The sequence below is a fragment of the Corvus brachyrhynchos genome, unplaced genomic scaffold, assembly GCF_000691975.1.
Source record: "Corvus brachyrhynchos isolate BGI_N302 unplaced genomic scaffold, ASM69197v1 scaffold167, whole genome shotgun sequence".
In the NCBI taxonomy this organism is placed as follows: domain Eukaryota; kingdom Metazoa; phylum Chordata; class Aves; order Passeriformes; family Corvidae; genus Corvus; species Corvus brachyrhynchos.
Genome location: NW_008239547.1, coordinates 3468268 through 3481163, shown reverse-complemented (window position 1 = coordinate 3481163; position 12896 = coordinate 3468268). Strand labels below are relative to the sequence as shown.

Below are 12896 nucleotides of genomic sequence, written 5' to 3'. Positions count from 1 at the left end.
AAGTGTCTACATATCACTTAACCTCTCTTTGAGGATGTTTCTACAAACACTTGGGGTTTTATCCTGTTTCTGTGCTATTGCTTGCCTAAAAACAAGGCATTGCTCAGTGGTCTCTGAAGAAGCAGCAATCCCAAGAAGTGTTGGATCCACTTCTGTTGGTTTAAATTCAGTACTATTTTTTCCTTGGTTTCTAGTAGGGTATTCAAGCTGTGAAGCACAACTGAGACATCTAAAAGATAAGGACAAACATTTCTTCTTTTGCATTCTTGTTCTAGTTTCAGCTGAGATATTTAATTTTCTTCTTACTAGCTAGTACAGTGCTGTGTTTTAGATGTAGTATGAGAACAAAGTTGGTAACAAACTGATGGTTTCTTTGTTGCTTCTAGTTCTTACTCTAAATCAAGGACTTTTCAATTTTCCATGCTCTGCCAGCGAGAAGGTGCACAAGAAGCTGGGAGGGAGGATGGCCAGAAGAGCTCATCTGAGATAGTCAAAGAGTTGTTCATACCCTAGAACATCATGTTCCATATATAAACTGGGGGGATTGGCCTGGAGCCGCTGATTGCTGCTTGGGGGTGGGATGGGTCAGCAGGTGATAAGGAACTGTATTGAATGTGACTTGTTTTTCTTGGGTTTTATCCCTTTCTCTCTCTCCCCTCTTCATTACTATTACTATTAATTTTTATTATTACTATTACTATATTTTACTTTATTTAAATCACTAAACTGCTCTTATCTCTACCCATGAGTTTTACCTTTTTCTGCCTTTTATCCCCATCCCACTAGGGGAAGGAGGGGGAGGGATTTAGCAAGTGGCTACCTGGTAGTTTGTGGCCAGCTGGAATTAAACCATGACAGTGCTAAAACCAAATGTTTCTGAAAAGCACCAGCAAATTTGACATTTCTATGGGGAGGTACCTTGGCAAGCCCAGAGAGAGCAATTGATTTCTTGCTTTCAGCTGCTCAGGTGTGTTTTATATTTTGGGAAAAGAGAAATAGTTCCAGGCTTCCTCTACTGGGAGGAGCAGTCGGTATTTTCATAAACCATTTGCGGCTTTGTTTCCCATAAACCTATCCCCCCTCAGCCCCATATTTTCCCAAACTCACCAGCTTCTTATTTGCATAAAGACACCGAAAACAGGAACTTTCACTTCTTCGTAACTCTGTTGTGCATGCATTCAAGGACCACAGATATTGAACAGTCTCTTCACTGATGTGATGCAAACATTCTTTGAAGAAAATTTAATTAACCCCAGTTGATTTTTAACCAAGTCAGTCTTCAGAGTAAGCACTTTTGAAGACTGCCCAACTGATCAATGATCAACTTGGTAAATAGACCAAATGGAGTCTTGTTTCAAACTGAGCTGGGTTTGCAGCCACAGTATGGACTGTCTGTTCGGATTTAACACACTAGTATTTGTAGCATATAATCTGTAAAATGCAGCCATAATATTTGTTCAGAAATGTCAACAAGAATTATCAAAGCTGTTCCTACCGTGTTAACTCTAGTGTTCAGTAGCTCTAGTATTTCCACATATTTTAGTTCCATCTATGTACCTGAGAAGATATATGTCTCAAGTTGTAGCAAACAGCACTCTCTTGCCGTTAAACTACTGACTTTATGACCCCCAAAATATTTGAATCTGTATCTTCTGTCCCCATGTCACAAATTCCAGATGTCTTTCTGCTGGGTGAGAAAAATACATGACTTCTACAGTATCTTCTTCCCACCAGAGAGCCCTGGGAATTGCTGCATATTTATTTCTCGTCTAAACACCAGTTAATGAGGAGCTCACCATTACCTCACAAATTCCCTTCTGAATAACATAACCTGGTGTTCAAAGACCTGGGCTATTTTATTCACTGTTGTGCTGCTGCAAAAAGATACCTCGTTGCTAATCACAGCCTGTCTCTTTTGTTTTTAAAACTTGGGAGCTGTCCCTGAGTTTACATTCACACTATTAGCTGCAAGTAAAAATCTTTTAGCTTCAGCAGGTAGGTCTAACCAGTTTATTAAAGAGCTTATGTTTGCTGTAATGCAACTTCAGGCAGCAAACTTTAAACAGATTTTTGTCTAAATAACATTTAAGACAAGTCAAGTCCTTATTCATTGAAACTATTTGGAACAAGAATTTTTAGCAAAAGAATATTTCACATACACATAAGTCCTATCTTGAAAACTTCTCTTTTCTCAAACAGGTCTCCCTGAAAGCAAAGCTAGCACAGCAACTGTGGTGCTGCTTAGAGGGTGGTTTCTTGATTTGGAAAAAATATTGCAGCATCAGCAAGTAAGTTATTTGTGGATTTAAGCAGTTTCCAAAGAAGCAGATACATTCTGCTGAGTTTGCTCAGTGCGATCCTGGCCATGAACTGGATTCCACAGCCACATCTACCCACAGCAACCACCATAGGAGGTGAGGTTACAGGTAACATTGTCCTGTGCCCATCTGCACTTGTAACAAACTTGTTATTATATCTAATAACAGCTGAGAGGTGAAGAACTGTTAATCCAGAAATAGTGAAAATAGATGAGGAAACATGCAAACTGTCCAGGTGATTACATGGGAGATACAATCCAGTCATCACCACTGTTTCCTATGGCACTTCAAGAATGTAAAGTCTAGAAGTTTTTCAAGACAAAACAAGGGTTAAATTCCTGGAAGCCTAAGGAACAGCTGTCTGTAAGCTCACTGTGGCAGGCTTCCACAACTCATGAAAACCAATGTTATTGACTTCATGGAGAACAGTATTAGAGTCTCCATGCTAAAAATCTGATTTGAAGTTTCAGATTGCAGTAACATACCTATTCAACAGGAAGACAGCTCACACCATGCACATTTTCTGCTGTGTACACAATATTTTGATAGTAAATATTTCCAATAGTATTTCCATGATATTAATTTTGTCTGTTCCCAGAAATCATCGGTTCCATCACCTAGTGGCTGCATTACTTAAAAAGCAGAATAATCAACTTTTTTCTCTTCAGTTCACCTATGGAAGTAAAGGTACATTATGTCAATATGAAACATTGCATTCTCTGAATTTCTCAATGGTTTGGCAATAAATTGTACCAATGACGAGAAACTGCATTTCTACACAGAAGCCTGTTCTTCCTCTTCCCAGTATTGAAAAGAAACCCATTACCTGAGTGAAATCTTCCTTTAGTCTTATATAAAAGTTGTAAGTGTATCTTTCTGAGCCAGTACTGTGGCTCCAGTGGTTCCATCGCCTGTCATCCATGTCACAAGCATGGACAAGGCTACTCCTCTGCTGGGGGCTGATACACCTAGACTTGACTTGAGTAATACCATAATGAATTTTGTCTGACAGTTCCCATACTCAGCCCCGTGTCCAGTTGCACAGACTTCTGCCAAACATAGGCCAGAAGGCTACAGATTTTCCATCCATGCTTATGCAGGTTGAATTTCTGTGAATATTCAACAAAATCAGTTTGGCTGCCTCCAAGAGAGCACTGTGTGAGCCAACTGCCCTGGGTCCTCCTGCTGCCAGTGGTAAAGCGGGTATTTTAGAGAGGGCAGTCATTAGGCCTCATTCAAATCTATTGAATGTTTTTTTTCTTGGAAAATATTTCTCTTTTTTTGTGTATGTGTGCATGGAGTGTGTGTGACTAAGTTTGCATTGAAGATGTCGCTTTTCTAAATCCATCCATGAAAATAGTAGAACAAGTTGGCTTCTTTCTTGCAGGGTCACATGCTGTTGTCCAAGTAGTGAAAACTAACACTGCAGCTGAAATGAGCAGCCTGTCTGCTCTATGAGGTGTGGCAGCCATTCTCAAAGTACTGTTCTCACCCTCGACTAATCTAGAACAATTTGGTCTGACCTGCAGAGACTAACTGAAGAGGGTGTGTGCTTGAGTAGATAAGACTGTCATCTCCTAATGAATTTCGGGTAGCATATAAAGTCACAGATAGTGACAGCATGCATGGAAATTGTATTCTGTGTTTGACTGATGCATGGGATTTGCTTCTAAGTTTACAATAGAAAATACTTTCTTAAAAGTATAAAAACTATGTCTTATAGTTAGATGTCAAACTGAATATGATGGTCTGATTTTTAACCAAAATACTTCAAAAAATACTCTGGAATTTGTGGAATTGTTGTACTAATACATAAACATCATTAAATTTGTCTCTCTGGGCACTACTTTCAAAAGTGGAGGGTAGGTCTTCCCTTAGAGTATGAAGGGTGGTCAGAAGGGATGGAAAGGGGAAAGAGGGAGATCAGTCACAGGCTTCTAAATTGATCACTTTTTTTTTCACAAGGCTCTATTTAATGTGGTGGTGTCGCACATTACCCAAGATTTGAACTGATGGAGATGATCAAATCCATCTGCCAGTGGATTTCACAGAATCACAGCAGCTTGGTAGAGATCTCAGAAGCCATCTGGACTAACTCCCTGCTCAAGCCAGAACACCTAGAACCTGTCACCAGGACCATGTCCAAAGGCCTTTTGAATATCTTCGAGGATGGAGACTCCATAACCTCCCCAGGAAACTTGTGCCAGTGCTTCGTCATCCTTACAATAAAAAAGTGTTTTCTGGTGTTCAGAGGGAACTTCTCATATTTCAGTCTGTGCCTGTTGCCTCCAGTTTTGTCACGGAGCACCACCGAAGCCCAGCTCTGCGCCCTTCTGCACCCTCCCCTCATGTATTTATATACATTAATAAGATACCCCTGAGCTGCCTTCTCTCCTGAACAATCCCAGCTGCCTCAGCTTTCCTCATATGTGAGGTGCTCCAGTCCCTTAATCATCCAAACAGCCTCATGGGTCTGAAAAATTTCACTGTAGCTTTCCAAGGATCCTGTAAAATGTATGTCTTGTTTTGTTACTATTGTCACCATTTCTTATAACTACCTCTGAGGTCACAAGTGCAAACACTAAGTAGTAGAGCCAGGGTTACATTCCACCAGCACCATAGGAACAGCCTGTTGAGTAAGACATGTCTTAATCTGTTGACTACATTAAGTAAAACATTTACATGGATCCATTTAGGACACAGCATTTTTACTTTACAGTGATAATCAATGTTTGGTGCAGTTATAAGGTATGACTGAGAGAAGCCATTATCAGTAACATTCCTACTGTCAACTGAATGCCTACTTCTCTGGAGTGTTATCTGAAGAATAAAACACATGTTGCCCTCATGAGATGCTGGAGTTTGGCTGCCTGGGCCCAGGGCCAAGGCAGTTCAGCTGGGACCATGGAGAGAGGATCCCAGAGGCACAGTGGGGAGGCCATGGCCACAGCCAGTCCTGGTCTTGGGCCCTGGCAGAGCTTTGGCCACTGCTCTGTCATGCCCCTGCCACAGGCGGGTTGTGGCCCCTGATCCAGGTGCAGAACATGCCTCTGGGCCAACATGGATGTTATCAGGTGTTTTATGATCCAGGAAAAAACAGAAACAGATACTGGTTTACTTGGAGGATAATGGATTTATTAATTCAGTCTGCAAGGCCCTGCTACGCAACAGGAGGATGTTTTGATGAAGTGCCTAAGCAAAAAGTCCATCCACAAGCACATTTTCCAAAGAAACATTAGGGCTTTGTGCCATTAATTCTGTATTTATGTTGCTTCTGTTTAGAACGTATCTGACTAATTCATTTATGGTTGCACTCAGAGAAGGAGAGCCAGGTGTTTTAGCAGTTTGTCCAAATGTTATATCACTTCAGGCTCTGACTGGAAAAATTAATAGTTTTTCAAGTATTGTCCCAGAGTCACATTTATCTGATTACTGAATACGCATCCTGCTAATGGGATCCTTCCTCTGATAACAGTATTGAGAGTTTGGAGACTGAGGGCACAGAATCATTAAAAATACCCCTATGTAGTTAACTATCTGAGATTAATTGCAAAAGCCAAAGAACATTGTCACTAAAAGCCTTCTGTTAAATACAGATACAGATTTTTTTTCACAAGTAGTTTATCTAAGTACAATTCAGATTTTGAGAAGAACATCATTTTTCAGGAGGAAATGGCAGTACAGATCTCTGCAATCACATTTGACAGCAGCTGATGAAGAAAAAAATCATCTTTTAAACCTATTTAAACTAAACTGGCTGAACACCAGATCTCAGAGGGTGAAAATCAGTGGCACGGGGTGTAGCTGGAGGTCTGTCCCTAGTGGGGTCCCCCAGGGTTCAATACCAGGCTCAGTATTGTTTAACTTACGCATCAATGACTTGGATGAAGGGGCAGAGGCCTCCTCAGCAAGTTCACTGTCAACACAAAGCTGGGAGGAGTGGCTGATACCCCAGAGAGCTGTGCAGCCCTTCAGAGGGATCTTGACAGGCTGGAGAGATGGGCAGAGAGGAACTGTCTGAAGTTCAACAAGGGTAAGTGCAGGGTCCTGCACCTGGGGAGGAATAACCCTCTGCACTAGCACAGGCTCAGGGCTGACCTGCTGGAAAGCAGCTTTGCGGAGAAGGACTTGGGGGTCCTGGAGGACAACAAACTGTCCATGAGCCCAGAAGCATGCTCTGGGGTCCAAGAAGGCCAATGGGATCCTGGGCTGCATTAGAAAGAACATTGCCAACAGGTTGAGGGAGGTAATCCTGCCCCTCTACTCAGCCCTGGTGAGGCGTATCTGGAGTGCTGTGTCTGGAGTGCTCCTCAGTACAAGAGATACATGGAGCTAATGGGGTGGGTCCAGCCGAGGGTGATAAAGATGATTAAGGGACTGGAGCATCTCTTTTATGAGGAAAGGCTGAGGGAGCTGGGCCTGTTCAGCCTTGACAAGAGACAACTGCGAGAAGACCACAACAATGTCTGTAATAACTGAAGGGAGGGTGTCAGAGGATGGATCCAGGCTCTACTTGGTGGTACCAAGCAACAGGACAAGAGGCAACAGGCAGAAACTGATGCACAGGAAGTTCCACTTTTTACATGAGGAAAAGATTATTTACTGCTTGCATGACCAAGCACTGGAACAGGTTGCCCAGAGAGGTTGTGGAGTCTCCCTTGCTGGAGATATTCAAGAACCCTTTGGACACAATCCTGTGCCATGTGCTCTAGGATAACCTGGCTTGAGCAAGGAGTTTGGACCAGACAACCCACTGTGGCCCCTTCCAACCTGACCCACTCTGCAATTCTGTGAATTCAGAGGCATATGCAAGGACTGCAAAGGCCTGTTTATCTGTTCCATTTATGATGTTTGGTAGTACAGAACAGGACTCAGGACTTTCTCACTGCTCTTACAGTACTGTAGGTTGTTTCTATGTTTTTGCAGTCCATTTTGTTGCTTGTGGATATCTTTGCCTTCTCCTCCAGCTGGTTGTTGCCTTCAGGACATCAAACATATCTCTGAGCTATTGTGTCATCTGTGTGGATTTTCCAGGCTATTTTTCTGGTAATATTTTCTATGTATTTATCAGACACAAATGAAAGAGTAGTCAGTGCTCTGCCATTGCTGCCTTACCCTTCAATACAAACTGCTAATTCTAATCGACCTGGATACAGCTGAAAATCCCTTTGCCAGAGCATCTTTCGAGATTAGGTTTCTCACTGTACTTTTGGAGGCTGGCAATGATCTTGTTTTTGTTCAAATATTCTGACCTTTGGGACATTTATGGCAGATTCACAGGAGCAGTCAAAAGCAAAACATGTAGAAGAGATAAGAGATTTCACAGTACTGACAGGGCAGTTATTGCTTTGGTGAAAGAAAGCCAAAGAGCAGTACTGGCTGCAGCCAGCCAAAGTAGGTGCTTCAGTCTCTCAGAATCAGACCTGTCTGTATAAAGGCTGAAATCAATAGGTTCAGTCACAACTGTGCAACATGGACAGCTGTAAGAGATTGTCATACACTTAACATATGTCTAACATACCTTTAGCTACTCCTGCTGTGCAAAGCAGCCCTGTTAGATTACTGCTTTGACCTTGACATCAGTGCTGCACAGTTCTTGTGTTTTTGCACAGGGAGCAGCACAGACAAAAAGTACAACAAATGTGTGTTTCTCTGCTTTGTGATTTGCCTGGCTGTTGGTCAGGTTCTGCCACAGCAGAAGCACTCTGGATTTGAAATCCTCCCTGTGCCTTTCTGCACATGTATATGTATACATATAGAGTTAACTGCTCCTCACTTCATTACTGTATTTCCCTCCAAATGTTTGAGCAAGGTCAGAAGGATCTCTGCCCATACAGAACCATAAACTCAGAATGACTCAGGTAGTAAGGGACATGAACAAAGAAGTGGTTAGGAACAACCATCATGGATTTTCCACAGAGATATGGTAGCTGACTATGACAGCTGGTGTAGGGTCAATAGCTCTGACCGAGGAAGCTGTGACTGGTCTGGAGAGATGGTCCCAAAAGAGATCGTCTTCCCGAGGCCCGGTGTCTTCCCTCAGCTGCTGCCTAGGAGGGCCCTTGCAGAAGCTGTCAGCTCTTTAGTGATTGTTAGCGCGTTGATTTCTCTTAGCTCTTCAAGGCAGAGGCTCGGGTAGCTGTTCCGCACGAGGCAGCTTTATTGGTCCGTACTCTGGCGAAGGGGAGCCAGGGACAAGCAACTCTCTCTGCCCCCGCAGGGGCAGGGGGCTGGCTTTATAGGGATACAGGGGGTGGGTGCCAGAGGGTAAAGGCCAATGGGCTACAAAGGATCTGTATAGGGTCTCCCAGAGGATTCTGGGTCTGTCTTCTCGCCGTAACTGAAGAGTAGCTGCCTTCCCAGAGGGGGTCCTGCTGGGAGATTGAGCAATCTCCTTATCTCAGCAGACATTCCTCCAGGACAGTGGCATACCCTACAGCCTGACTAGCCTGATTACCTTGAAGAATGAAAACACTAAGGAGAGAGAGTTTTTATGCACCTTGATTCCATAAAGACTTTCAGCAGTGTCCCAATGCATCCTTGTAGCCAAATTGATGATAGATAGATTGAAAAAGACGACTATAAGCTGGGTGGAATATTCACTGGACTGCCAGGCCTAAAGGGTGATATCAGCTGTGCCAAGTCCATCTGGCAGTGAGCCAGTAGCAGCACCCTGCAGGCCCTTTATTAACAGCCTAGCCAACATCAAGTTAGGTGAGAGCATTTGGCTCATTGAAAGGGAGGGCCACTATTCAGAGGGACAAACAGCTTTACAGAATCTTCATTATTTCCAACCATGGTGAATGCAAGGCCTTGCCCCTGGGATGGCTTAGCCCCCCCTCCACCTATTCTACACATGAGACAGGCAAAGCACTCGGCATTACAGTCCAGGGACTGACTGGCTGCAGAGCAGCCTCGATGAAAAGGACTGGGGGATCCTGATGGGCAGTGAACTAAACACAAGTTCACTATTGCATGCTGACAGCAGTGAAAGCCAACAGCCAGCTGGGCAGGGAACTCTTTGCATCACACTGGTGTAACGTGCACCACCACTCCACCACACTTGACTCATTACACCACATCTAGAACCCTGGTCCAATTCTGGGGCTTCCACTATGAGAAGGATATAGATAAGCCTGAGTACATTTGGCATAAGGCCACCAAGATCTTTGGGGCTGTAGCACCAGAGCTAAGAGAGACCAAGGGAACTTTTCAGTCTGGAGATCAGATGGTTTCAGGGAGACATCATAGACCATGGATACTCCACTCATTGGAAATACTACCAGAACTGCAAGGGACAACTCATCATAATAAGGGAGAAATAGTACAACACCCTATTCCCATATTAAGAGACTAAACAAAGTTTCCTTCAGTGTCTTTGGGGACAAGTCTGTATTTTCTCACTGGAACAAAAGCAGGGCAGGCATTAGAGTCACAAAAATTTAAAGTAGGAGAGCAGATTAGGGACAAAAAAAATCAAGTAAGATAAAGATACACTTCAGGTTTGTTTTTTTAAAAACTTTTTTGCTATTGTTGTTTATTTGGGCTTTCATAAAAATTGGTTAATTAATAACAAAAAACATTTACTTTACTGTATGCCTCACAATTGGAAACAATTGATAAATTGTTAATATTTTTGAAGACATAAGCAAAACACTAGGTTTTTGAAATTCACATCAGACTTTCAAAAAGATGCCTGTATTTCAAAATATTTAGTAATATTTTAAAAATAATTATATTTTAAGAATAGAATATGACAAAAATATGATAAGCTCATGCAGCTTTATATACTTACCGCTGAAAGGTGCAAATATACAATTTTCATCAAAACTTGAATAGAATTTAAAAATGCAATGTATAGTGAAAATGTGTAGGTATTTACCTACATATTTCCAGTTAAAACTATTGAAAATTAAGGTAAAAGACATTGAAAGCAAAAAGTCAAACAATTGACTGAAATTAACACAGCTAGCAGAATAATGGCAGAAGAGCCTGGTGTGGGTTTTCTGGGTCAATGCAGAAGAGGACATTCAGCATCACCAGATGTCCTACCCCATCCAAAATGACACATTCTGAGATGCTACAAAGGGTCTCAGTATTGTCAAGTTATACAATTCCTGAATAAGAAGACACCTCTAGCAAGGTCTCATTTTCTGCACTTTCAACTGCAGCATTCTTCTTTTCAACTGTTCCATTTGCATTGCTTGTTTCTTCCAAAACTACCACTAAACTTGACAGGGTTGTGTGAGGATCAAGCAGTTTCACAAGAGGTATGTCCACCTTTCTCTCTTGAAAGACACGGTTCTGAATTGTCATAGCTAACATAGAGTCTATGCCCAAAGATGAAAGTGGTGTATTCATGGTTAGTTCATCTGCGTTCACTCCTGTGAGGTCACTCACCAGTGAGGTGATGTAGTCCTCGGATTTGAGAAAGGCAGTCTCTGGGACTTCAGTTTCCTCAGAGGTTCCAATCTTGTTCCTGAAATCTTCTGACATAAGTGATACAAAGCGACTTTTGAGTGAAATAATCCGAGTGAAAACATGATGATACAAAGCTTGAAAGTTCAATTTGACAACAGCTTGCTGTGGGTTGTTTATAAGTAAGGTCTTCCTGAGATACTGATGAATTTCATGCACTTGCAGAATGTCTATGCCCTTGGATCCCAGGATGCTCTGAATGTGGCTTTGATTGAGCAGAATGCCAAGGTTCAAAGCACCCCAGTTAATGGCCTGGCCTGAAAGCCCACAGTTCCTCCGGTAGAGGCAGAAGAGATCCAGGAAAGAGTTTGCAGCTGCATAGTTTGTCTGGGTGGCATTGCCCAGAAAGGAAGTAACAGAGGAGTAGCACACAAAGTAGTCCAGCTCCTGGCCTCTGGTAGCCCAGTGAAGATTTAGGGTCCCTGCTACCTTTGGGCTCAGCACTTTGTGAAAGTCAGCCAGCCTCAGGACTTCAAGGTGGCCATCGTGCAAAGCAACAGCACTTTGGAATACACCTTTGATCGGACTCCCCACAAAGGTGTTGGCAATGGACTGGAAAGCCTTCTCAACATCACCGGTCAAAGTCACGTCACACTGCACAGACACTACTTTGCTCCCTTTGTACTGCTGCTGCAAAGCCCTCATCTCTTCTTGCTTCTCGCTGCTGGGAATTCTCCTGGAGAGTATTGCAATACACCCTCCTCCATTCTCAGCTATGAATTTCACCGTTTCAAAGCCAAGTCCAGTGAGCCCCCCGACTACCACATAAACAGCGTTCTGCTTGAACAGCTGCCTCTGGGGCTCGTACAACGGGATATCTGAAAGCACACTGATGTCCTTCTGCCTTCTCAGGACAGCAAGGGGAACAGAAGTGCAGGTAAAATAGGACATCACAGAGTTTAGCCCTTCAAAGTTCTCCATCTGCTGAAAAACAGAACCCGAGAGATGTCTAAACTGTTTCATATCCATGGAACTGACCCAGGCATGTACAGTCTTGTGCAATTCCTTTAGAGGTGCTTTCCGGAAAAGGCTGGAAACGACAAGGACATGAAAGCTGATGTTTTCATGATCAATTTCACTGACATTCTGGATACATTCGGACTGTTGATTGCCACACACCATCACCACATCTTTAAGAAAGTACATGTGGGCCAGATCCTCCAAAGACAGTCTGTTCACTGGAGGAAGAAGAACAAGGGCATTGCACAGGTTGATATACTGGAATACGTTAGGAGCGGGCTTTGCAAGGACTGTCCTCCAACCCATTTCTTCTGCTGCTGCAGAAAGAACGTGGCACAAAACCGATGATGGCTCTGTAGTTATAATACCCAAAGTTCTGCCATGTTTCCCCTTGGGTAACCTCTGAGTGAAAATTTCCCATGCAATGATGAAGTATGACACACAAGGAACACTCTGGAGGAAGGGGAATTTCTTTGCATTGAAACAAACTGTTGCTGGAATCTGAACTCTGGATGATGCAGCAGTGGGATAACATGAAACCACATGATCTCCCACTTTCACTTTTCTCACGTCAATGCCTGTTGCAGTGACTGTGCCACTGAAATCAAGAGCTAAAAGTCTGTGTCTGTCTCCCGCTTGTGAGTTCCAATACAGTGTATTACCAAAGTTGCAGCTAGAAACACTAATGGGAAAATAATCTTCTGAGTGGAGACAAATTTTATCCACTTGAATTTCAACACTCTCTTTGTCCAGCTGAGTAGCAGCGCCAGTGGATAATTCCCCAGACAAGTCTTTTGCTGCGTACGCATCAGAAGTGTACAAAGTGAACGTTTGTGATTTCTGAAGAGATCTTACGGGTTGGTTGTAACCTGCATCTACAAAAGGTGTGCGTCTGATTTCGGACACATAAATCCTTCCCTGGCTGATGCAAACTTCTGGATAGTCCCCACCTTTGTATTTGACAAGAACATCTGCTAGCACTGAGATGTCCAGGGAGGTGGAAGAGCTGAGGTCAATCAACTGAAATGTGATTTCTGGAACTTCAACAATACAAGTTCTGGTCATGCCATATAATGCAAACCCACAGTTAACGTGGTCCACATATCTCTCCGTTGTTCTGTAGGTGATCACTCTGATGGA

General features: G+C 43.0%; 1 protein-coding gene across 1 annotated transcript in view; it reads right to left on the bottom strand.

Annotated features, from left to right (window-relative positions):
* Positions 1 to 9846: 9846 nt before the first annotated feature.
* Positions 9847 to 12896, bottom strand: part of LOC103620661 — a 10912-nt gene continuing 7862 nt past the window's right edge. The window contains exon 2 of the mRNA XM_008639325.2: positions 9847 to 12886. Within this exon, the coding sequence (XP_008637547.1) occupies positions 10425 to 12886 (2462 nt within the window). The 3' untranslated portion in view covers positions 9847 to 10424. The remainder of the gene's footprint in view (positions 12887 to 12896) is intronic.